The sequence below is a fragment of the Mus musculus genome, chromosome 2, assembly GCF_000001635.26.
Source record: "Mus musculus strain C57BL/6J chromosome 2, GRCm38.p6 C57BL/6J".
NCBI classification, from domain to species: Eukaryota; Metazoa; Chordata; class Mammalia; order Rodentia; family Muridae; genus Mus; species Mus musculus.
Window position 1 is genome coordinate 35,659,117 of NC_000068.7, and position 24,302 is coordinate 35,683,418.

Genomic DNA, 24,302 nt, shown 5'->3' on the forward strand with positions numbered 1-24,302 from the left:
TATTGCTATGGAATGGGCTCCACAACCTGTGAAATGGGCTATATAGTTCTTTGTACCATAGAGTGCAATCTGTTCAAAAATCCAAGCCTGCTGGGGAGACTCCTCAGGAAGGGCTGAGTTGGGAGAGCCCAGGGTTTATATGGAGGTCTAGGCCCCTGCCTGCCTGCTGTTCCCTAGGAGCTTTGACCTCCCTTAGTCTGCATTGTCTTGCCTGTGGATTACACCTTTGGAGAAGGGTCCCTCCAATCTACCCCTTAAATCAAGAGGTTTTATTGAGCTGCACAGCGTTTGAAAACCTGGATGTGGCCGGGCATGGTGTCGCACACCTTTAATCCCAGCACTCGGGAGGCAGAGGCAGGGGGATTTCTGGTCTACAAAGTGGACAGCCAGAGAAACCCTACACAGAGAAACCCTGTCTTGAAAAAAACAAAAACAAACAAAAAAGAAAACCTGGATGTGGGTACAGGGGTCAGGTGTATTTGGCACTACTACCTGGGAAGGTCTTTGGGTGAGGTGACATTTTAGTTGGCCTAGAAGGACATGTGGAATGCTGACAGGTGACAACAGGAAGAGATCAACGATGGATGGGAGAGGTTGAAGAGGAAGGAAATGTAGAGGGGAAAGGGCAGGAGGAGGGATAGCTTGGGCATTGTAAAAGAGGGTGTGTCCTGTGGGAACAGCTCTGGCAATAGCTCTCAGAGCTGGGTGTCCTTGGAGGATAACCTCATCTCTCTGCAAATAAAGTTTGCAGATAAGGGTTTTCTGGTGTTTTGCCTGTGTGCTGGTGACATAAGAGGATTTATTCAGCCCATTTTTGAGGTTGTCATGTCCAAGAGGTGGTGCTGCAGCACCTGACCTTCTATCAGCCCCACCCCTCCTACGATGGAAAAACTTCAAAATTCAGATCACAATGACAACACCGATTTCAAAATAAGTTAACACCCCTTTATGTCTGTCCTCGGGTCACCCAGAATCAAGGCTGAGTGGCTGGGTTCCAGCACCCCTTCTGTACAAGCCTTCCTCAGGGAGTTCCAGTTCTCAGTTCTTCTCCCTCAAGGCGCTTGCAGATTCTGAGCCCAGTGTCTTAGAATTCCTAATGCTAGGATTAGGAGAAACCATGACAAAGTAACATGATAAGGAAAGGGTTTATTCAGTTCACACTTCCATACCTTAGTTCATTATTGGAGGAAGTCAGGATAGGAATTCAAACAAGGTGGGAACCTGGAGGCAGGGGTTGATGCAGAAGCCATGGAGGGGTGCTGCTTAGTGGCTTGCTCCCCTTGGCTTGCTCAGCCTGCTTTCTTATAGAACTTGGGACCACCAGCCCAGGAGTGGCCTCACTCACAATAGCTGTGTCCTTACACATCAATCCTTAAATAAGAAAATGCCCTACAGCTGGATCATATGGAGGCATTTTCTTAATTGGGAGTTTCTCCTCTCAAATGACTTACCTGTATCAAGTTTACATAAAACTAGCCAGCTCCCCTTGAGCCTCACATCTACTCATCATCTGTCAAGTGTGTTCTGTCCAACCTGCAGGTACTGAGGCCTGGCTCCTCACCTGCCTCTTCATTAGTCCAGAAGCTCTGAGTGGGGTGAGGTGGTGAGCTGGGAATGGCTGGTGAATCCATGCATGATCTGAGACAGGTGTCCCCAAATTGGGGACACTCAGCAAACCCTTCAACACCTTGGGCCCCTCCTTAAGGGGTCACTAGAGGATCCTGTACCTATGGGGATTGTTTTTTTTGGGGGGGGGGATCCAAGCGTTTCAGCCTCCATCCTGACATCCAGCCATTGCCTGTCCGCCTTAGGGGGTCTAGATGGCCAGAGTGCTAGTAGGCGCGCTGGCCGTTTGGAGGACCTGCTCTCCCAGCCTTAGTTTCTTTCCTTCATCTGAGTAACCGCTCCTGTCAGTCCCCCCGACGGGGCGGGGTGTGAGGAATCCTCCTGGAGGTTGGGGGGTGTGGCCTGGTTGCAGAGGAAGGTGAGGTGAGGGGCTGTTGGTGGCGCAAGCCACTCAACCCGCCCCCACCCCCCAGCCTTGCCGCCCTTCCCTCTCAGCGCCGGGGGCGGAGGGGGGGGCTCGGGCATCCTCGGCCACGGTCGGAGGCACTCGGCTCTGTCGCCATGGCAACGGCGGCTTAGGGGCGGGGGCGACGTGGCGGGCTGGGCCGGCCGGCGGGCGGCGCGGGGTGGGCTGGGCCGCGCTGCGCGGGCCGGGCCGTCGGCGCTCGGTCGGCGGGCGGGCGGCGGCGCGGGCCGCGAGCTGCTGGGGCCGAGCCCGGCCCGCCGTGGGCCGCGAGGGTGCGGGTCCCGGCCCGCCGCCGCCGCGCTAACCCCGCCTCCCCTTCCCCCTCTTGTCGCCCCGCGCGCAGGGCTTCCTCAGCCGCCGCCTCAAGGGCTCCATCAAGCGCACCAAGAGCCAGCCCAAACTGGACCGCAACCACAGCTTCCGCCACATCCTGCCGGGGTTCCGGAGCGCAGCCGCCGCCGCCGCGGACAATGAGAGGTGAGCCCGTCGCCGCCCCGGCTGCGCCCCGAGGGCGCGGGGACAAAGCCGGAGCCGGGCAGGGCACTCTCCCGCGGGAGTGACGCCTCGCCAGCCTCCGGGAACTCCGGGAACGGGGCCCCCGTCGTGCTGGGGGACCGGGACTGTACCCTTCGTTGCTTTCACCGGCGCACCTAGGAGGGTGCTGGAGGTCCGGGGTGAGGCCGGGCAGCAAGTGCCCTCTCGGGCATGTGGGGTCCTGCCTCGCCTGGCCGAGGTGGGCATTGTTTTCTGAGCAGTGCTGTGCCTAGAGGTAGGGACGGAAGTGGTGCCTCCACCCTCAGGACCCATCCCCGGCCTACCGAGTCCCTCGCTGTCCGATACAAAAGGCATTTTCGGCTGGTTTTTGCCCAGACCCGGCAGCGCTCGTGGCGCGGAAAAGGGTGAACATCTGGAGGGGAGGAGCAGGGGGCTGGGCCGCTTAGGGGGCACATCTGCGCTAAGTAGGGCACGTGCTCCGCTGGGGGCTGGGGCGAGCCGAGCAGGCAGTGGCCAGGCGCTCGGTTAATGGGTATAACCTAAGACCCGGGAAAATGGGCCTTCCCCCTACAGTCTGGGCAGCTGCTCCCCTTCTTTACCTCCCGCTCCCAGGGGTGTCTTCTGTTCCCTGCTTCCTTCTGGGCAAGCTGAGAGCAGGTGTGGAAATTCCAGGGGGAGGTGGCTTGTGGGGCGAAGGGGAGGGGAGGAGGTTGTTGAGCCTGCTTTGGAGTCACTGGCAACGTGCAGGCTTCAGCTCGCAAGGGCAAGCCATCCTGTCCGTGCGGGGGCACTGGGCGGGCACAGCCTCTGGGGGCCCTGGTTCGCATCCTTGAGTCGTGTCAGCCACAGGCACCTTTCCACTTAGGCACAAGCAGTGATGGATTCCTGTGCCAGTTAGAACGTGTCGTGGAGGTGAAGGAACCAGTAGGCTCCAAGGAGCCTTTTCAGCATTCAGCCCCAACATCTTAGGCTCCTGGCATCTGCCTTCCCGGGTCTGTGTCCGTTTTACCATTGGCGAGTTGGCACTTCTTGTGTGGGAGGCACAGGTTGAATGATAATGTCTTTCCTTTCCTCCTTGGTTCCAGCAAGCAAGGAGTCCAAGTTATCCTAACTCCTGCCCAAGGTGGTGTGACGTTTAACTGACACCTAACATCTACCCCAGGGCACCCCTCCCACATCCCAATTAGAACCACTAGACCTTCCATCAGCCTAGAGCTGTTCTTCAGTGCATCCCCACCACTGTCTGCACCTGGCTTCCCGCCCCGGCTGCCAAGCCCAGCCTAAGGCAGGACCCCCCACCCCCAACCTTTCACTGATGGCTATGGTGCCCCAGGGGACCAGGCGTTCCCTGGCAGGAAGATGCATCCAGGCCAGAGCTCGGTGCTGGGTGCAGCCACTGCGTCTTTGAAAATCTCCATCTCCATTCCCATCTTTGTTATTATTGTCTGTCTGGGCGGCAGGCCACCCGGTTTGCTGCCTTCCTCTCCGGCCCCCACCTCCGGCTGTCTCCCCCAAAGAACATGCCCTTCTCTGCGCTTTCCCTGGCAGGGGTCCGGACCCTCTGTTCTCGCATGCGGGGGCTTGTGTACGTACCCCATTTTGTGTGCATGTGGCGGTTGTCCGGGAGCAGGAGAGAAAGCAGGCAGCCCAGGTCTCTGAGTGTGTCTGCCCTCTTGAGAGCAAGCGGCATGCATGTCGTGTTTACCTTCCACCGCTGGGAAGCCCGCACCAAAAAGCCAGCAGTTGCTTGGCTAGCAACCCTAGTCAGAGTCGGGGCTTCGCTAGGGTGACCTCAGAAACATCCCGTGGCCCCTGGTCTCAGGTTAGCTGTGTTACATGGAGGGGGAGGGGGAGTCGGGTTTCAGAGAAACTACAAATCCATTTCTGGAAATGTGAACGGCTGCAAGAAGAGCTGAATGTCATTGGCAGTGGTGTGGAATTGTCTTTTTAAATTTTTCTGTAAACAATCTGTCCTAGTGGCCTCTCTGGCACCAGAAGGGAGCTCAGATTTCCCTCGAACAGTCAGGCAGACTGGGTGTGAATCCCTCTACCCAGTCTAGAAGCTGAAATGGGCTTTGCCAGGACTGGGGTCTTGTTTTGTTGCTTTGTTCAGGAATTGATCTGCTGGTTGCTGTTGGGTGAGTGGGCAGATGTTTCTCTGGGGCAGTCCTGGAGTCATCATTCTTGGGAGTTGAGTGACATCAACTGTGGTGGATCCACCCCCACCCTCTAATTTCATGATCAAACCTGGGTGAGTGGACAGTGCCTCTTCATTCTTGTGGGTGTTGTGCTGCCCAAGTGCAGTAGAAGGAACAGAGCAAGGAGAGGTTGAGCCTCCTCTCCAGGCTCTCCCTCTGACTGCCATGCCTCCCCTGGGATAAATACAGAGACACCAAGCAGAGAGTGGATGGAGGGCAAGGATGGAGAGGGGTCAGAGGCTTCCAGGTTGCATGTATGAGCCCTGATCCCAGTGACCCTCCCATGGGATGAACAATTTAGGACTATCTGGTTATTCCTGTGAGTGTAACTGGGTGAATCTGTCTGGTTTGTATGACTGCTAAGGAGGTGTTGTTGCATGTTAGTCTGTGCACTCTGTGACTGCTATGTTGGACAGGTCGTTTTTTGTTCTGGAATCCTCCACCCAGATGTGTAGATCAAACCCTCCCTGGTTTACAGGTTGGAAACCAGGTGGTTCTATGCCGGAATCTCTGGGAATCCTGGGAAGGAAGTCTGCCCTAGGTGTGGGCTGCTACTGTTTGGTGGTGAGGCTTGGGTCATGCCATCAGGGACTTGAGGGCTCAGGGCTACAGGACAGGTTTGAGCCTTTCTACTTGTTCTACTGAAAATGGCTCCAGGGGAGGGTCCTAACCGGTCTCCATGACCCCTGGGCCTCTCAGACACCCGTTTCTCCTTTGGAGGCTTAGGCAGTGAGCACCAGCGACAGGACAGGTAATCATTTCTCCTGGTAGCAGAAATGAGTGCTGGCCAGAGCGCTTTCCAGGTGAGCAGGGTGCTGGCAGAGCGCTTCCTCTTGCTTGCTGGAGGTGTTGCTGCTTCATTTACAGGTTGGTTTTAATGTTGGTAAGAGCAATAAAAGATACCATGGCTCTGCCTTCCCAGAATCAAGTCGCTTGCTCATTTATTTATGCTTCTGAGCTAGGAGGTCAGCTGACATCCTTATCCCCCTTTTCTCCTGACACCATTTCTAGGTGACTCTGGCCCCCTACTCAATTCAGTAAGTGTGCCCCCACCCCACCCCCATTTTCTGTCTGTACTCCAGAAATGGCAGAACCCTCTTCACTTTTGCCAGTTGGCCTAGTGCAGCACATAGCTTGGAAGGGTGGGTGGTCAGGAGCAGCTAGGCAAGGCTGGTGTGTGTGCAGTTAGAGCTGCCCTGTCCGTTCCAGGGAATTTGCAGAACTCAATTTCCACATCTGAAAGTTACTCAGGGAGGGATTCCAGGTGTGTAGAACCAGGGAGGGGCGGTAATTGGAAGTTGGGAGTGGGGGTGGTTACAGGGACCTCCCTGGCCCTGAGTAGGCAGATATAAATTCTGTTTCCAGGGGTGAGGGCATCCGTGGAGGAAGAAACAGGAAGCAGGGTGAAGAACAGGTGGAAGACAGAGCCTGTGCTGATTGATGCTGGGCCTTTGCAGTCTCAGGGCTGATTCCTGTCCTGCTAAGCACAGGGATGGGAGGTCAGGTCCTTGTCTGCATTCCTTTTGAACTGGTCAGTGAAGAATAGGGTCTGCGAGATGCAGTTTAGACAGCTACTAGGTATAATGGGCATATGTGTGTGAGCTTTGGCTTCCAAGCCATCCCTGGAACAAGTCACCCAGGCTTTGGGAGCCTTATTTTATACATCTGCAAAGTGAGCACAATGAAAATTATGATGGAGATACTGGTATCATACATTCAATATTTAATCACACACACACACTCCTGTCTCATTTCATGAAGTTTCCTTAGCATTTAATACTAGGTCTCACACATTTCATAAATGTTTCTAAAATTTGATGAAGTTAAAACATAATGTGTGAAAGAAGTTAGCCTAACTGTAGTATTTCAGCAAGTGTCGACAGGAGGAAGCCATTTTGCTTGGTAGGCAGGAGGAAGCCATTTTGCTTGGTAGGCCTCAGTTTTCTCATCTGTAGACTGGACTAACAGTCACTCACGTGGTATCATTCCAGAATTCTAGAGAGCTTGTAGATGCTGCTGCTCCTGGTAGAAGGAGCTGAGTGGTAATGGAGAAGAGGGATGCTGACCTTGAACAAAGCAAAGCCAGAGGCCTAGGAAAGGGGCCTTTTTCCCAGCCTTGCCTGGGAGGGAAGATCTTCCCTATGTGGTTTACCAACCTATTCTAAATGCCTGTTGTTCCAGCTCCTTCTGAGCCATCAGCCTTTAGGTTTACTTTTTCTTTATGAATTTAAAGCCTTGTGCATTACCCATCCGCATCCCTCTCATCTTCTCTAGGCATAATGTTTTAAGAGTTACTAAGCCAAAGAATATGGAGTTTGAAGTTTTTGACACACACACACACACACACACACACACACACACACACACACACCATATCAAAATCCTCTAATGGCTTATTTCCTGCCAGTGAGCTTTGAGAGTGACCACCTGTTGGCGTTTCTTCATACCCTCTAAGAGATGAGTTGTCTGTCATTAAAATGGACTCTCTTTTTGGAGAGGCAGGAAAAAACGACATTTCTTTATTCGCATTAATTTGCTTGTTAGTGGCTGAGTGCTAGCTGCTCTCCTGAGTCAAGTGGCCAGTGGTGCTGTTTCCTGCAGACTCATCTCTTCTGTCCTTGTGTTCTGCATTTCCCACACAGCCCTTTGCAGGACTTTCAGTTGCCCTGTCAGGCCTTCCTTAGCACTGGGAGGCCTTGTGTGGGTGGGCCCTCCATGTTATATGAGCTATAATGGGAAATTCATTAACTCCTGGTGAGAAAGGCTCACCTGGCTCTCATCTCTTTCCTCCTCCCCTTCTCCCTCCCCCAACATAAGAGAATCAGATTTAATTCTAAACCAATAATCATTATGAAGAAGCTTATATTTAGGGCATCTGTCCTTCAGCATAGGCAGGCAGAGAAGGGGCTGAAAGGTCCAGGGAAACTGAGGCCAGGCATGTTGTAATCAGATTCCTCCTTGTGCACCGCTTTACCTGGGGTCTCCTGAGCACAACCAGGCCTAACCAGAGCCATGGACGCAATTCTCAGCCTCGTCTCCCGAGGAGAGGGAAGCCACAGACTGCAACCTGGGTGCATGGAACAGCCAATTTATTTTTGCTTTCTCATTTTTATTGCCTTCCTTTTATATCCGCAGCTCCCTTGTGTGCCTTCTAGAGATCTGAGCTGGGTAATATTTTAAGGAATGGTGGAAATTAGCTAGTGATCAGCCCCAGGCTGCCCAGCTGAAGTGTCAGAGGCTGGGTAAGCCTTTCTTTGAACAAGCACATTTACGTCTGCATACTTTATATATTTTGCAAGTATGCATTTGTCCTCATGAAGGTGTATGTGCATGTAAGTATTTTTGTATATGTATTTTAAATAAGCATATATATGTATATACATGTGTATACATACACACACACATATATATAACATTTGCAACATATCAGTTTCACATCCTGTTGGATTAGACCATCTAAAGTTTTAAGATTTTATAGGTCAAATATAGGCAAATGATTCAATCTAAATACTCAGTAAGTGATGGCTACTGTATTATTATTGTGTCTTTTCTTCTTGTGTTGTCGACATATACTCTGTGGTATCCAGGTATGTATTCTGTGTTTACTGAGTGTGTGTGTGTATGTGTGTGTGTGTGTGTGTGTGTGTGTGTGTGTGTATGCTCCCCCGTCCTCTGTGTGTGTGTGTTTTCTGTGTCTGTCTGCCCATGTGGATGTTCCCGTCCACATGCAGTTCTGTCTGGGCATGTAAACATGCTGGCTCAATTTGTGAACAAGCTGCCTAACTTCTTGGGGGTAACTTACCAAGCCCCAGCCCTTTGACTCCCTCTCAGCCTCACTTGCTATGTAGAGCCCAGGTCCTGGTGACAGCCAGCCTCGGGGGTACCATGGGACTGCTCTCCCCCAAGTAGCCTTGCCTATTTCTAGGCCCCATATCAGAGGCTATGCAAATCGACTCTTTAATGGAATTCCTTTGCAAAATATTATTTGAACCAGAAAGTTAATTACCGGGCTCTAATTAACGGCTATTTCTGAAGACCACAGAAGCAAAGTGGAGATCATAGAGAGACTGAAAAGGCAAGAAGGAAAGCCATGTGCCTCCCTGGTTGGCATGGTGCCTTCCCGGGCGGCAGCATAAGCTTCTCCCCGGTCTGAGTTGTCAGCCCTATTCTCTTTGCGAGTGTGAAGGACAAAATGCCCCTTCCCCAGAGGTGTGCTGGTGGTTACAGATTTCTGCTGCCCATGAGTCCAGAAGGGGCCCCCTGAACAGCATCCCACTGGGTAAGAGCCTTGCGAGTGGGTGTGAGCAGCAGGCCTGGGTTGAACTGAAGCTATCCCATCCTTCGAGCCCCCGGGTGACATGCCTAACACCTGCCCTCTATGTATTCACTTGAGTTTCTTCAGTGATACTGGCCCTTTTCCTAGTCATCCCATGCAAGGGGTACTTTCTGTTACCTGAAGCAGAGTCTAGGTAGGTGCCGTGGCCAAGCACCATCAAGAGCTTAGTTAGCTTCTTGCCCTCAAACCCCTTCAGTACAAACTGTGGAGTCACCTGTGTGTGGTGTCCCGGAGTAAGGTGAGCCTGGACTTGATCACGTGCTATCACCTGTCCCTTGGATCCTGTAGATGAGCTGTCTTCCTCAGTAGCCCCTTTTATTACCATCCCATGTGCCTCTTACCTAAGAAAGACTCAGAGGTGACTCTGTGATGCGTGTGACATGGAAGCTTCCCCTCCCAGCCCTGCTGGACCGGCTTTCCCATTCCTCCTGAGTTAGAGAGCATCATAGCTTTGTGGGCATGTGGCTGTCCACCTCATGTGCTGTTCTGTATGTATCCTAAACACTTTTCTTGGAACTTGGGATGCAGGTACTTGTGAAAACCATCACTTATGCACTACAAGTCCTGTCTATGCTAGGCAAGTAGTGGAGTAAGATCCCAGGAGAGGAGGAAGAGAGTGTCCAACCTGACACCCTTCCTGGGGACTCTGGCTAAGTGATCCCAAAGCTGGAGGTGAATCCTGATTCTGACAGTGCCAGGAATGCTTTTGCCTGCTCAGGAGGCCTGCGTGCCTCTGGCTTCTGACAGTGCTTCTGGGGCGTGGGGCGTGGGGTGGGGGTTGCTGATGTGAAGCAGTCAAACAGTGCTGTGTCCTGAATGGAAATATTTACTGTTGCCAGTGAGTAACTTGGCACATGCTGAGAGATGGGGCCGTGGACAGCCTCAAGGCCCTGCTCCTTGTGGTGTCCCCCAAAAAGGTAACCTGAGAGGCTTTGCTAACCACCTGCTGGCACTCGTGGGTACCTTGGGGCTTGTGGACAGGGGCTGTGAGCCTCACAGGCATTGGCTGTGAGTGAGTTCAGCTTTCTTATCTCTTGTGGCCCATGGTGTAATAACAGACATCTCCCACTGTTACCTGCAAGGTGAGTTGTTCTAGTGTCTCAGTCTCCCTCCTCTTTTATCCACTGGGAAAACTCCCAGTAGGAAGCTGGGGTGCTCTTCAGCCCTTTCTCAGCTGCCCTGGCAACTCCCCCTTCTCTGTTGGCCCCTCCTGCCTGCTGTTCTGACTTGTCTTGAACAAGTAGAGACCCGCTCGATTGTACAGTCAGCCCAGCCTGATTGTAAAAGAACACACCGGGCAGAGATATAGATGATACCAGGGTAGCACACACCCTAATAAGATGCGACATTGTGGTAGGGAGTTTTCATGCTGAGGGCAGTGAATTAGTGTAGCATCTCCCTGTGCCCACTGACTAAGGGGAAGTTAATTTCATGCTCTGTCTTTTTGACATTCATAATCAGAGCGTTGTATTGCAGCTGCAGATTGTTAGCACGTGAAGAATGGCCAAGCCTCAACAATTACTGTTTCTGGCTGGGGAGATTTATTAATGGATGGTTCCTGGTCCCACCCCCTGTTCCTGTTCCCTTGATGCCTTCTTTGCAGCCCCACCCCTCCCCCACCCCCAGAAGGTGGTCAGGAAACTCAGTCCCAGAAGTGGCTGGGATGGAACTTGTCATAGATGCTCCATGCAAAGGAAGAGTCATCTGCTAAAATACAGGTTCTGGGCCCCACCCGAGACGTGCTGGATGACACTCTTGGGTAAGTGCATTTCCTCAAAGTCTGAGAACTGTTGCCAAACTTAAGAACCACTGTAGAGGGGCAGTGATTGTGACCCGACTGGTGGCTCATCTGACATGCCTGGTGCTGTTTTTGATTCCTCACAGAAAGGGGGTGGGCGATTGTTTCCCATTTCACAGATGTGTAGAACTAAAGCCCAATGTTTGAGTGGCCTCATGTCACTCTTGAGGGGGGCACCCTGCTCACAAAGTTCATTCCTTGGCCAGAGCCCAGACAGAACCAAGATTTTATTGGCAGTTGCCAATTGCTTTAAGGCAGTAATGCTTTTTGAAAGAATATCCCAAACCATAAACCCTCTTGTTAGAAATAAGCTCAGGGTAAAAAAAGAAAAAAACAAACAACGAGACCGGCACTGGTGGAAGTGTCTCCACAAGGCAGACTGTGCCTCTTGCCAGGAGGGCGCTTGCTCTTCTGCTGTGGTGACTTTCTCACACTGGTATTTGCTATTGAACCCCCCACTTTGTTTGGAAAGCAGAGTTATGCCAGTGCTCTGGGCTGCCTGGAGGTGCTTGGATGAGGCCAGGCATTGAGACGCTGGCCAGCCAGTGAGTACGCTCAGAGAGGGGAGAGCAAACCTGGAGCTGTACCTGTCGCTGTCTCCAGGTCCAGCGTTGAGCCCTTGCCAGTCACTGAGCTCACTGCTTACTCCGGCTCTGGTTCTAGGTATGAAGCTGAGGTGCAGAGAAGTGACTTCACTTACCAGGATAAGCGGCAGCCATGTAATTCCAGCCTAGTTCCATTAAGTCAGAAGCTCCTGGGGTAAGATGAGCCAGTGTATTAGGGCTGGAGGGTTGTCCTGCCCTCACCAGAGAGCTCTTTTAGCACAGCCAAGGGGGGGAGTGTGGCTGCCAGTGGGCAGACTGCCCCAGCTCACCCATGAACGGTAGGTGAGGGTGAGGGTGAGGGTGAGGGGATCTGCCTTTAGAGGCAGGGTCTTGAAATTTGTGACCCTGGCCGCCTACCTCAGGCTCTAGCCCCTTACAGTTCCCACACTAGCACTTGCTGAGGAGTCAGGAGCCTTTCTGAGGCCCCAGTGTCACCCGATGTTTCCCTCCTAGCCTCAAATTCCTTGTTTTAATAAAGCACCCTGGCAGGGCCTGCAGTTGAAGTCATTGCTAGGCTTTGGTCGGTCGTGAATCCCCTGGAGCTTGGTGGACCATTGTAGCTGGGCAGGACGCAGATGCCTGGGACCTTGCTGTCTACACAGCAGGCTTTTCTTGGTGCTGGGATGGCCCCACCCACCACCATTGAATAGCTACTCTAGATTGGCCCTGCTTGGTCTGTTAAGTATGTCTGTGTTTCATCCTTTTGAAGCACAGGGATAGGGACCACTGCTATCCCCACCTCACTGTCCTGCGTGTCTGTAACTTCCTGGTTCCTGTCTTCTTAGGATGGCACTGATTTTAACAGTAGTGGTTGGGGGTGCTGGGTAATAGGCTTTCACAGTACCCCACTCTCCAAGTCAGAACATGAATGTGACTTAGGTTACTGCCTTGGAAGATCAGGGCAGAGAATGTGGTGCTGGTGAATAGTCAGCCTCTTGACTGTGGGTCTGTGAGAGGGGTGCAGAGCTGAGGGCTTGCTGAGTGGGCTGCAGGCCACAGGCCTGGTCCAGTTTACCTGAAGTGGTCTCATCTTTGCCCTACAGTCTGGATGTGTAGCTTTGGTGCTCTGGGTAGGATTCATGAAAACCTACTCCAAGGTATTTCCCAGGCTGTGACTAGCTGCCTACAGTGGTCTTGGTGAAATATACTGTCTCTTCAGACTAGGAGAAGGACCTGCTCTTCTGTCTGCCATACTCTGAGCCCACTGGAATGTTTCCCAAACTTAGTTCCAAAGACTTCCACATTCTTGCTGGTGGTAATGGGTTGGGGATGGGGTATTTCCTAGCCAAAAGCCATCTGGGGTTGGGGGGATGACCTCAAAATTGGTTCCAGAGGTTCCTAAATATGGGAATACACATTGTCTTCTGCAGGGGACATTTGTTTCCTTACCTCAAGGTTAGAGCCTTTGAGAGCCCCTGCAGTGAAAACAGCAGTTCTACTTTATTTAATCTTGGGCTTCCTGCCCCCACCCCAGCCCCAGGAGCAGCTGGAGACATCTGCAGGAGTGTTCTGCAGAACATCATTTGGTAAACATTAGCTTGAGGTGTTCCCTCTCATCAGAAGCATGTTTTTAAGACGGAATTTTGGATGCATTCCCTGCCTTCAGGACCTGCAGGAATGAGCCTTGCATAATGGCGTTGCTGGCTCAAGTGGCAGGGTGACGTGTTGGAAAAAGTTATTATAAGGTCCTCAGAGTTGTTCTTCAAAGCACTTTCCAAGTCTCGTGTGTGTGTGTGTGTGTGTGTGTGTGTGTGTCTGTCTGTCTGTCTGTCTTCCAAGAGTTAGTGGCTTGACCAGTTCTAATCTTAGCTAGGATATTGGGAGTTGTTGTCCCTTTGTGGGATGAGTGGCTCACACACACACAACTGCTCTGGCTCTGGGTCTCCCATCCCCCTCAAGCGCTCTCTGTGGAAGGAAGTAGTTGGGCAGAGGCTGTCCACAGATTTGCATAATTGTACTGTCCTCTGAATAATTAATAAAGCACTGTCCTTGCTGGGAGCAAAATCTGCGCCATTATGGATGGGTCTGCCACGAAGGGTTTGTCAGGAGCTCTTGCAGAGGACCCAGTGAGTGGTTCTTGGAGTCCTTGACCTTTCAAGGAGCCCCCTCTATAAGAGAAAAATGGGGACACTGAGTGTTCTGGGGAGTTGCCAGTGTTCTGCCCACATGGCCCTCAGGCCGGCCTTGCTGCTTCTGGGGCCCACAATGAGAGCTCTGGCACACATGGGTCATGTGTCTGTGTCTATGTCGGTCTGGTGTCTCTGTTTCTGTCCAGTCTTCTCAGATGTGTGACCAACCAGCTGTTGTGGGGATCTAGCCCCCTTTTCTGGAAGCTGAAAGGTCATGATACTTACTAATGCCTAGGACTGAGTTTCTAAGCAGGAGGCAAGGAAGAGAGACATACCTGCATGGCATCCTCTTCCTGAATTCCAGTCTCCCAGTCTCTGGACTTCCAAAGTCGCCTGGAGCAGATTCCTTTTGAGATTTCCAGTTCTTTTTATTGCCTCTATTCCTTCTGGTATGCGATTTCTTGCTTCTTCCCATTTCTTCCTTAGAAATGGAAGTTGAGGCTTTGAACTGCCCTGACACACTCCTGGTCCTTTTTTTTGCAAGCCTGGGTACACTTCCCCGACTCCCCATCTTGCAGGTGTTAAAGTGTGCTAGGCTGAGGGAATCCCATTGTGCCAGCAGGCTGGGCAGCATCCAGTGAACCAGAGGAAGGAACTTTCTTTAAGGCACCGACTCCTCAACTTGAAGTGCTAATGTGTGTCTGAATCTGCAAGAGGGAATACAGGCTGCTTTGCCTCTGCCCACATTGACTGCACAGTATCCATCTGCATATCCCTAGAATAGGACACCCTGTTCATAGGGAACAGACCACGCTATCATGCTATAGCTGAATGTGCCAGCCCTGGCAAACCCCTACTCCTTTTCTGAGCTTGCAGTGTGTGTGTGTGTGTGTGTGTGTGTGTGTGTGTGTGTGTGTGTGTGTGTGTGTGTTGGGATGTGGAAGAGTGCGAGTGCGCATACAGGGTCATTCACCTCTTGGCTTTCATACCCCCTCCCTTCAGGCTGTGGCAGATCAGGAATCATCCCATTTTACAGATGAACTAGAGAGGCCCAGAGAGAGTAATTACCACACCCAAAGGCACAGAGTTTGCACTTCAAATTTACATTCACCAGCTGGGCCTTAGGCTCTTTCCCTTGTAGCTATCAAGAACCATTTGCTCCCTGGATAAATATCAGTCTGTTGGCTAGGGTAGGGACCTGTTGCTTCTCCAGCTGTCTTCTCCACTTGTTTGGAGTATCTAGGGTTGGGAGATTAGCAAAATCTCCGTTTAATAGTTTTCCCACTGTGGGGTTGGCTTTGGCACCTTGTATCAGTGTGAGCACAAGGCTACCAGATGCCCTACTTATCCGGCTGTTCCTGACAATCTACCTTTTTCTTCCCCTTGCCCTGTGTTTTGGATGGGTCAGATGTTTTGAGGTATCCTAAAACTATGAGGAATGTGTCTTAGACTATGGTGGTGGGAGGGAAAGGAGGAATGTTCAGCTGGCTTGTCTTCCTTCAGCCCTTTCTGAACCTAGAGGTTGGACAGGCAGCCTGAGGTGGACATGCTCTTGGCTAGGCATGGGGATTGCACCGAGGTGGAGCTATGAGTCAGGATTTGGACCAGCTGTTTCATATATCTGGAACTGGAATGGAATTTCTATCCTCACTCCGTTGAAAACAAGCCATACCAGGCCTCACTGATGAGCAAAATTCTGCTTTGACACATAGACCTGTGTCTGGACCAAACCCCATTTTCTTGTGTGATGAGACAGGTCCCCTGGGGTTTTAAGTTCTACCTGAAATTTCATATGTGATCATTCCGTCATATTGTGTTATCATTCTTTTATCTCATTATGTAGTGGATGGTGTTTGAGACCCCAGAATCCTGACAGTAGATCCGCATCAGCACCCCCAGGGTTTACCCCATCATGTAGGAAGACATGGCCCAAGACAAGCAGGAAATGATGTTTGTGCTGACATTTCTTCCACTTAGAAAATCAATATTCTGTGGTCTGCCTAATTGCTCTGTTGCTGCTAAATGAGTCATTATGGAAGGAAAATAGCAAACGCATTGTGAGATTAATGGGAGAAAATAGTTGGCAAATGACTTTGGTTTGCTTCCGAAACTCTGAGAAGGTGTTACTATGAGAAATCTGGAGAGTCGTACAAGGCTAAGTTTCAGGCCAAAGGGAATCAGCAGCTATTGGGTGGTGAGAGGTCTGAGATTCCTGCTGGGTAGGACACTTCGGGGACTGGAGCCTTACAGCAGCATAGGCACTTTGATGGTCTGCTCTTGAGGGAAGGGGCACTGTTCAGGTATAGTTATTTGTCAGGCATCAAGCGAGGTGGGAAGATGTAATGGTACAAAAACGAACCTCGTCTCTCCCTAGCAAGGGATACGCTGGGATTAACGCATCTCACAGGCAAATTACAGTCACACTGCCCAGTGGCAGTGAGTCCAGACCTGCAGAGTTTGATCAGGTGGGATTAGGGTAGAAACAGAGAGTTCCTAAAACATCCTGGGCAGGTACAAGAGCTTATGCCTCTCCCATGGTCTGACAGCCTAGGAAATATGCTTTTTACAAGTATGGAAACCAAGGCTGAAGACAGCTAATGAATGATACAGCCCTTAAAGACAGGCTGGCTTTAGACCTGGGCCTGTATATCCCCAGGTCCAAAGGGATGCTCCTCTGCTGCAGGAGGCTGGCACCTGCAGGTGCATCTGCAACTAGAGTCAAGAACTTCATTCCTGCAACAGGACTGGCAGTTAGCTGCCCACGACTGTTGAACTGGGGGTCTGTAGGATGTGCCAGTAAAGTGTTGACCTCAATATCCCCAAACCAGACTTTTCTTCCTTACTAGGTCTTTGCTTCCTCTGACAGTTTTGTGATGTTATAAATTCCAAGTGTATTAAGGAGTCTTGAAAAGGCTCTGTATGTAACATGTTTCCCCCTCCCATGAGGCCTATTGGTTTACTCCTTTTGAGTACCCCAGCTCACCTGGGGCTGTCTGTCTGTCTGCAGAGGTGGTGGAGGCGGTGTGGTCTGCTGATTATGGCTGGAGATCTCTGGACTCCCCAGGGTTTCCGAAGTGGCAGGAGCAGTTGGGGAAGAATGGACCTTTCCTATGAGACTGATTAAGAGGCATTGAGGAAACCAGAGGCCATGCTGCCTGCCCTGTCTTTTGGAGATAGTTGAATGTCTTCATGTTGGAGGAACTGTGCAAAGAACCCCAGCCTGGGAGGTCAGATCCTCGTGTCTGAGGTCCGCTCTGGTGTGTGTATCCCCTGTAAGTTCTAAGTACTTCAGGGATCTGCTCAAGCATCAGGGTCCCAGAGAGTAGTCCTGCCTTCCTCCTCCCCCACAGTCCAGGCTTCTGGGGGATGGGAAATGATGGTGTCATATGCTGGTCTGCCTAGATGTCGAATTCCCAGTCTGCAGACTAACCCAGTACTGGGTGTGCTGGGAGGCAGGCCTCAGTGTACCCCTGTGGGTGCAGGTAGTAGGCCAGAGCCAGGTGGGTTGCCGAGCTTTGGAAGATGTGGGAACTTGCTGGGCACGCTGGTTCCTGCTGCTGGCTAGATGCCAAGTTTCAGCCCAGACTTGGATCTGATTAGCTGTTCTTTGCCCCTTGCCAACTGTGAACTGCAGCCCTCCATGGCTGGAGGCTAAGTGTTTATGTGGTTGGTTAAAGAGCCCAGGCAGGGCTCTGTCCCACTCTCATTTCATTTCCCCCATATTCTGCTTAGTTCTTTGAGTAAACACAGGGCATTCCCTGTGGGACTGCCCCGCCCTGCCTAGTACCCCTGTGTGCTGCTGTGCTGCCGTAAATAGGAGGGGTGCTTAAGGGCTCCCTTCTGGTCTTGCTCCTGCCTCTTTGGAGCCAGGCCTCTCCCTCTCCTGATAAACACTGATCAAAAGCAGCTTTGGGAGGAAGTCATGGCAGGAGCCTGCAAGTAGGAACTGAAGCAGAGGCCATGGAGAATCGGTGCTTACTGGCTTGCTCTCTGGTTCACTCAGCTTGCTTTTACTATAACCAAGGCCCACATCTACCCAGCCAGGGGTGTCACTGCCCACAGAGCAGACTGAACGAGGGAAGCATCATCTTAAGTGAGGCTCCCTCTTCCCAGATGATTCTAGGGTGTCAGGCTGACAATAACTAAGCAGCACAGCCAGCTTGGCATCTTTGTGTGATGCTCTAAGATCACATAGCGGCTCTGATCTGGGTACCAATCTCGAGTCTCTTCCTAGGCATATTCTGGCTTTTCATCATGGCAGACAGGCCTGGGCCTGCCAGAACCCAGGAAGAGGTGAAGTAGAAGGTACCTGGGCAAGGCTTCACCCAACCACATACATCTCTGTGGCTTCTCTTTTGGACCATGAGAGGATTTGAGATTCTTTCTTCTCTATTTCTGTCCCAGCGAGCAATCCAGACACCGTGCTAATATGTATAGATCCAAGTAGGCAGTGGGCTGTCCTCAGAGCCTGGTCTCAGGGTGCCCCGAGTAGCCTCTCTCTCACTGGCAGGTCAGAGTGGCTGAATTTCTAGTCTCTGAAGATGCCATGAGTAGGGAGCAGGAACTCGGCACACAGCGAGGTCAGGGATCCTTGTTGCATTGGTGTCAGGTAGACTGCTGTGGACGCGAGTGTGTGCGCTTGTCTTCTGGAGAGCGCCAAGTGTTGGCTAGTTCATTCCTAGCATGCTGCAGTGTGTTCATAGCAGGGGCCAGAAGCTTCGTTTAAATGACAGTACTCCAGACAGGACCTGAATGCCTTTGGCAGCACTAGTTTTGCTGACTTACTTGAAATTGGGGCAGGTTCAGACAGGGTAGTAGCACCTGTGCGGTCAGTGGGAGGCTTCTCGGGGACGCTACATCCTTTTAGTTCACTAAAGAAAACTGTTGTCCCCTCTGGTTGCTACCCCTGCACATGGAGTTCTAGTTTTGAGGGGGTTTGTGAGTCTGCCCTTGGGTGGAGTCAGTCTAGATGCACATGTTTCCCACAGCATTTGGAATTCATCTTCCTGTGTCAGGTTACACTGCATACACAGTCCACAGCAGCACTCGGGACTCTAACCACCCCACGGGCCAGTCTGGTCTGCCGGGTAGGAACCTGGGTAGGGGCCTGTTTCCCTTCACTCTCTGCTCAGCTCTGCTTCCTCTGCGCCCCAGCACCCCAGCAGAAGGGGCAGGCATCCCATATGTGGTCACTAGATTTCTCTGCCTCAGGAGCTTGAGGACAGAGCTGCTATGCCGCTGCTGGCCCTTGTGCTGGTAGCCCACAGAGAGCATGTGCTGAAGTTCCCTGCCTCTAAAGGCAGACTCTTCAGCCGCCCTGGCAACAGCTCCACGCCAGCCTGTGGTGTGGCCACTGAGCGTGCCTCCTGACTGGCTGCTTTCTCTAGCTTCTCAGCAGCCGCCTCTTTCAGGTTTCAGGCAAATGGTGAAAGAAAGCTGAGGGGCCGGGGTCGTCAGACTGTGTGTGTCTGCCTAGAATGTGTGTGCTCATGCCCTGGCCAGGACCCCCCTGGGCTTGCTTCTGTGTACACTAGGGTGCATCTGCAGAGACAACAGCTGGCTTCAAGGGCTTAACAGGCCTCTGGAGCCTCCGGACTCTTCTTGTCCTTGCTGTCCCCCACCTTGTCCCCTGGGCTCCCCTGTTTACTCATGCAGATGAGGGTGGTTGTCAAACCCAGCTTTACCATTTGCCTGTAAGATGAGAATGATGGCAGTTCTCCAGTGCCTCTAGAGAGGAATAGATGAGATTTACAGCAGGGTGCAGGCTGTTGAGACCAGAAGGACACTATCATGTTGTGTTCCCCTCCCTTGTGTCCCTTTTATCCAGATGCCTTCTGCTCTACCCATCGTTCAAATCCCCGACCCTTTTACTTAGAGCTTGCTTCCATGATGCCCCTTGCCCAGCCTCTTTAGCTCTTCATTTGAGTCCTCATTGGATCTGCTCCTCAACAGCAGGGCTTCCTCAGGACACTGTGGGAGTGCAGCCAGCCCTACAGAAGGCCCTCTGCCCCAGTCTGGATAGCTGAGTTATAGGCTGTAGAGATTAGCCCCACCGAGAGGAGCTGGGGGTGGGGGGCAAGTGAGGAAGGGATGTGCTCAGTGGGCTAGAGCACCTGGCCTGCCGCTTCATACTGCTCTCTGTGGCACAGTGTGACAAGCTGTGGCACAGTGTGACAAGTCAGCTCTCAGGAGTCAAGTGTGAGGCAGTGATAGCATTTGAGGTTTGAAAGAAATAAGTCTCTCAGCTGACAAAGCAGGGACAGTTCACTGAGACAGACAGACAGAGGGAATCCCGTGGGTGAGCAGAGGGCTTCAGAGGTCTAGAGCCCTTCTGTGTTCTTGAACAAGCTGCGGGAGGTGCAGAGGAAACTCAGTACTGGGAGAATGGGAGCAGTTCTAAAGGCAGGAGCAGGGATAAGGAGAGGTGAAGAGACTGAGGGAGGAAGAGGATGGACCCATGGCGGGCCTCTTTGTGCCAGGTGCTTTGTTTTCGGAATCAGAAGTCTAAGAGGCAAGCTTGCTTCAGTGCTGGGTAAAGGGTGTAGAGGGCTTGCTGTACTTATCTAAGGTCCTGAGGCTAGTACAAAAGAACTGCCAGCCTCACAGCTCTTAAGTCCTCTGGTGGACACAGCCTATTGAGGACTGGCTGGCATCTCCTCTCGGCTGGGTTGGGTAGGCTGTTCTCTTAACCATGGGTAAGAACTACTGAGTGTCCAAGAGAGCACGACACATAGAGTCCTGCAGCATCTCTAGGTCCCTGGCACTGATGACACAGATGTGCAAGTGAAGCCTTCATGTGGGCCTGGCCACTGCTGAACTAGGCCAGAGGTAGAGGTTGTTAGACCCAAATCCTTGCCCATGACCATTGTCTCTGTAGCTCCTGAAGGGCAGACCTCTCATAGACAGCCCAAGTGCCAAATACACACATTCATTGAGCACCTATTGCATACCCATTGAGCACCTACTGCACGCCGTGTACCGTGCCAGGTGCTGGGATAATAACTCTGGCAGGGCACTTCATGCTTCCCACGGCTCCTCTGGATCTCATTAGGAGGTTGAATCTCTCCAATTGGATATTTATTTTCTTGTTTTCCAAGTAAGGAGACTGAAATAGAGAGGAGAGTGGCTTTGAGGTGACACCCGCAGCCACCAGCAAGGAACCAAGCCCATCCTGAGCCTTGACCTCTCCCTGGGTTGAGGGTATACTCTGGGGACTCGCAGCTGTTTCTTCCCAAAACTACATGCTGAGATGGAGTTTCAGGAAGCCAGGCCCACAGAGAATCCGTATCCAGGAGAGCAGGACTCCTGGGGCCACAGGAAGCACCTGCCTGGTCCTTGTCTCCACCCAGCAGGAATTGGTTGTTGGGGACAATTGTCTGTGTTTGGGGCAAGTCTGAGGTAGAAGAACAAAGAGAACCGCCTCTGCCAATGCAGCTCTGACCTTGAAAACCCCGTGGAGCTTCATTTAGTGGAAAGAAAGAGGGAAGAATTGGTTACCAGCTTCAAAGCAGGGCAGGCGTCCTGCAAGCAGCATCGGTGGAAACCTTGCCTTTGTGAGTTCTTGCTGTTGAATTCTCTTTTTCAGCTTGACAGAAGTCCTGGGGATCTTTGTTTGGCTTGGCCAGAGTTGCAGAGATGCCAGGATCACTGCTAACCTTGCCTGGACACTCCAAAGGCCTAGCCTTTAAACAAAGGTCATACAGTGAATGATCTCAGAGACCTACACACAGGCTGAACGTTACCAACTCATATGTCCTGCTGTCAGAGTACCCACCTGTGGGAGGGGCCTAGGATCGAAGTGAATCAGTTTGTACTGGCTGGGGGCAGGGCTTTGCAAGGAAGCAGTGTTGCAATCAGGATATCCTGGGCGGGTAAAGCTGGGGCTGACCTTATTTATCTGCCGTTTTAGTCTTTATCCACACACATTGGCAGGTCTTTGCTGTGTGTCAGAACCCACTGTGACCCTAGGAGAGGGTTGGTATGTTGTGGGCCCTGCTTTGCCCATGTGACATAGGAACCCTAGCTGAGGCGCTTCACAGCTGTGGTGACAATTTCAACAGTTTGTAGGGTTGTGTCCTTCTGGGGTCAGAGATGGCTGCTGGGCTTTGGTGGCAGAACTTTGGGCATGGAAGAGAAAGTTCTAAACTTGGTTTTTGTGACATTTGAAAATTTCGCATCTTTAAATGTTGGCAATTGATTCAAAATTTAAAAATGTCATATACTGTGTGGTTAAACAAAACATGAATGTTGACCAAATACAGCCTGCCCTCCAGTAAGAATCCTTTATGGTATGGTTGGCTGGAGTCCAGGAGGCTAGACGGCACCAGGCCAGGCCTTCTCGTAGAGGGGCAGGGCAGAAACAACGGAACCCGCTACCGTTTATTTAGTAGACTGTGCTTGCCCGGCTGTGAGCTGGCTTGGTCCCAGTGGTGTGCAGTGCCACCCTGAGAGCTTCTAGCCATGTTCACTGCCCCCTGGGTACTTCCCCAGCCTTACTACATAAATGCCCCTTTGGCCAGACAAGGGCCCAGAGAAGAAAAGTGGCTTAAGAGACTCCCTGGTGATACCTGTATCTTGCTCTTAGGCAGTGGTGCAGCTACACAGCTGTGGGATGATACTGTCCACACATGTGACCTTGCTGCTGTTAGCACCTGCCAACAGGGCAGGGCAGGCCCTTCCTGTGCTGCTAAGGAGAGCCTTCTCAGGGACCTTGTGCCCCGTGCTCTCCACCTTCCATTGTAGGTTCCTGCTTCTCAGAGCCTAGATCACCTCTGGCCTGGCTAAGGCCTGTCCGGGCCTGTAGGCATAACTTTCCCTTTTGTCTTTCTCCATTGGTTGTCACACTTTCTGTAATCTGTGTTTGATTTACAGAAGATCACCTGGTGCCTGGTCCTTCAGACTGTCCTCCAGGCTTAAGAAACTAATTATTCCTATAGTGTATGCGAAGCCTTAGGGCTAGAGTCAGAGGCAGCTGACCCTCAAGGCATCAGACTACAGACTATAAGTCATCAACAAATTCCCTTACTATATAGAGACTACCCATAAGTTCTGTGACTGCAGAGAACCCTGACTAATACATTGGTGGAACCCCTACAGCCAGGTTTTCATCCTCAGTGTGCGGAAGCAGGAGGAGAATGGAGAGCACCCCACCACTGCCCCTGTATGGCCTTGAAGGGTCTACTACTCCCAAATGCCTGTATCTGAGGTGGGGCTCCTGAGTGTTTCCCAGCCCTGCCTTCTGGGTGCTGACCTGAGTCAGGCAGAGGTCAGGGGTGATGAGAGCCATATTAGCCAGCTCTTAATCAGAGCACTCATCTCTGCCCTCCCATTCTCTTTCTTTATCTTCACTTAGCCTTTTTCAATGCAGAGATAATTAAAACCAGAAGTACTCAGCAGATTCCCACCCCACCAAAACCACCCTTTCCTCTGGAGAAAGATTGCAGGGGCTCACAGAAAATACTGTCCCTGTGCCTGGACCAGGTGCCATCCTCCTGTCCTCAGTTTACTTGGTTGGAAGGCCATGCAGTTTGTGCACCCTTGCAGTGAGCATTCCTGCCTCGCCTACAGCCCACAGCAGCTGGGCTGGGGACGTTCTCTAGGTATTCTAGTCCGTCCAGGAGTGGCGGGGGTTCTGGAGCATGGCTTTGGAGCAGTTTCACAGAGTCCAAGGCAGGCAGGTTGCCTGTTTCATTCACTGGTGCAGACAGAACTCCCTCAAGGGATCCTTAGGATTGAATTATTTCTGTTTTGTTCACCTGTGCTGTACCCTGGGGACAAGGACAGAAATCAGCTGTGGTCCCTCCCTATGTTGGTGTGGGAGCAGTACCTGGTGCTCTTAGGAGGTTTGTTTTCAACACAGCTTTACCCGGGCCTTTGCTGCTCCAGGAGGAGGCCAGGCCCAGGCAGAGGTGGCCTGGGCTTTAGGTGGGCCGTGGAGGAAGAGTCACAGGTTGAGGTTCCCAGGAGTGCCTGGCTTGAGCTCTGAAATGGGTGTGGATTAAGACCAGCTGGATAGGAAGCGGAGCTCTGGGGGTGGGGGCTGGCGCACGGGGGGGGGGGGGTGGGGGGGTGTACCTTAAATGTCTGCTTAGGCTAGGCTCTGTGGTCCTGCCTGCCCTGACTAGAGCTTCAGCAAAGTTCTTTGTCATTTGAAAGGTGGACTGGAGCCCAGCCTATTCCTAGAGCTCTCTGGGGGGTCAGCCTCGCAGCTTTGGGGGAGGGGTGAGTGTTAGGGTGCTGAGGATGGATGGTGGGTAGTGGTGGATGACAGGGATAAGAAGAAGATTGAGAGAAGATTCGCCTTGTGCCTGTAGCTGACCCTGGCTAGTCTCCCCACTTCCCCTTCTACTCTGTCTTAGCATGAGAACTTCTTTCCTTTGATTATATTTGTTGTTGCTTTTTGTTGGTTTGTTTTGGGTTTTTTTGTTTGTTTGTTTGTTTGTTTTATTCGAGACAGGGTTTCTCTGTATAGATAGCCCTGGCTGTCTTGGAACTCACTTTGTAGACCAGGCTAGCCTCGAATTCAGAAATCCGCCTGCCTCTGCCTCCTTTAAGCTGGGATTAAAGGCGTGCGCCACCATGCCGGGCTGCTTATTTTTGAATAAGGTCTCTGCAAAAATCCCAGGGGCCCTCAAGCTCTCTCCACTCTCTTGTCTCTGCCTCCAAGTGCTGGTCTTACAGGTGTGGTCACCATACCCGGCAACATTAGATGAGTCTTTAAATGCCTTTCTGTGCTCTCGGTTACACTGGTCCTGGTCCCTGCAGGAGTG

The 24,302-nt window shown here is 51.9% G+C and overlaps 1 protein-coding gene across 9 annotated transcripts in view; it reads left to right on the forward strand.

The window, feature by feature from the left end:
* Dab2ip (disabled 2 interacting protein) overlaps positions 1–24,302 on the forward strand; it is a 172,549-nt gene that overhangs the window by 100,671 nt on the left and 47,576 nt on the right. For all 9 annotated transcript variants that reach the window (XM_006498305.4, NM_001114125.1, XM_006498304.4 and 6 more), the window contains exon 3: positions 2,376–2,509. In XM_006498305.4, the coding sequence (XP_006498368.1) occupies positions 2,376–2,509 (134 nt within the window). The remainder of the gene's footprint in view (positions 1–2,375; positions 2,510–24,302) is intronic.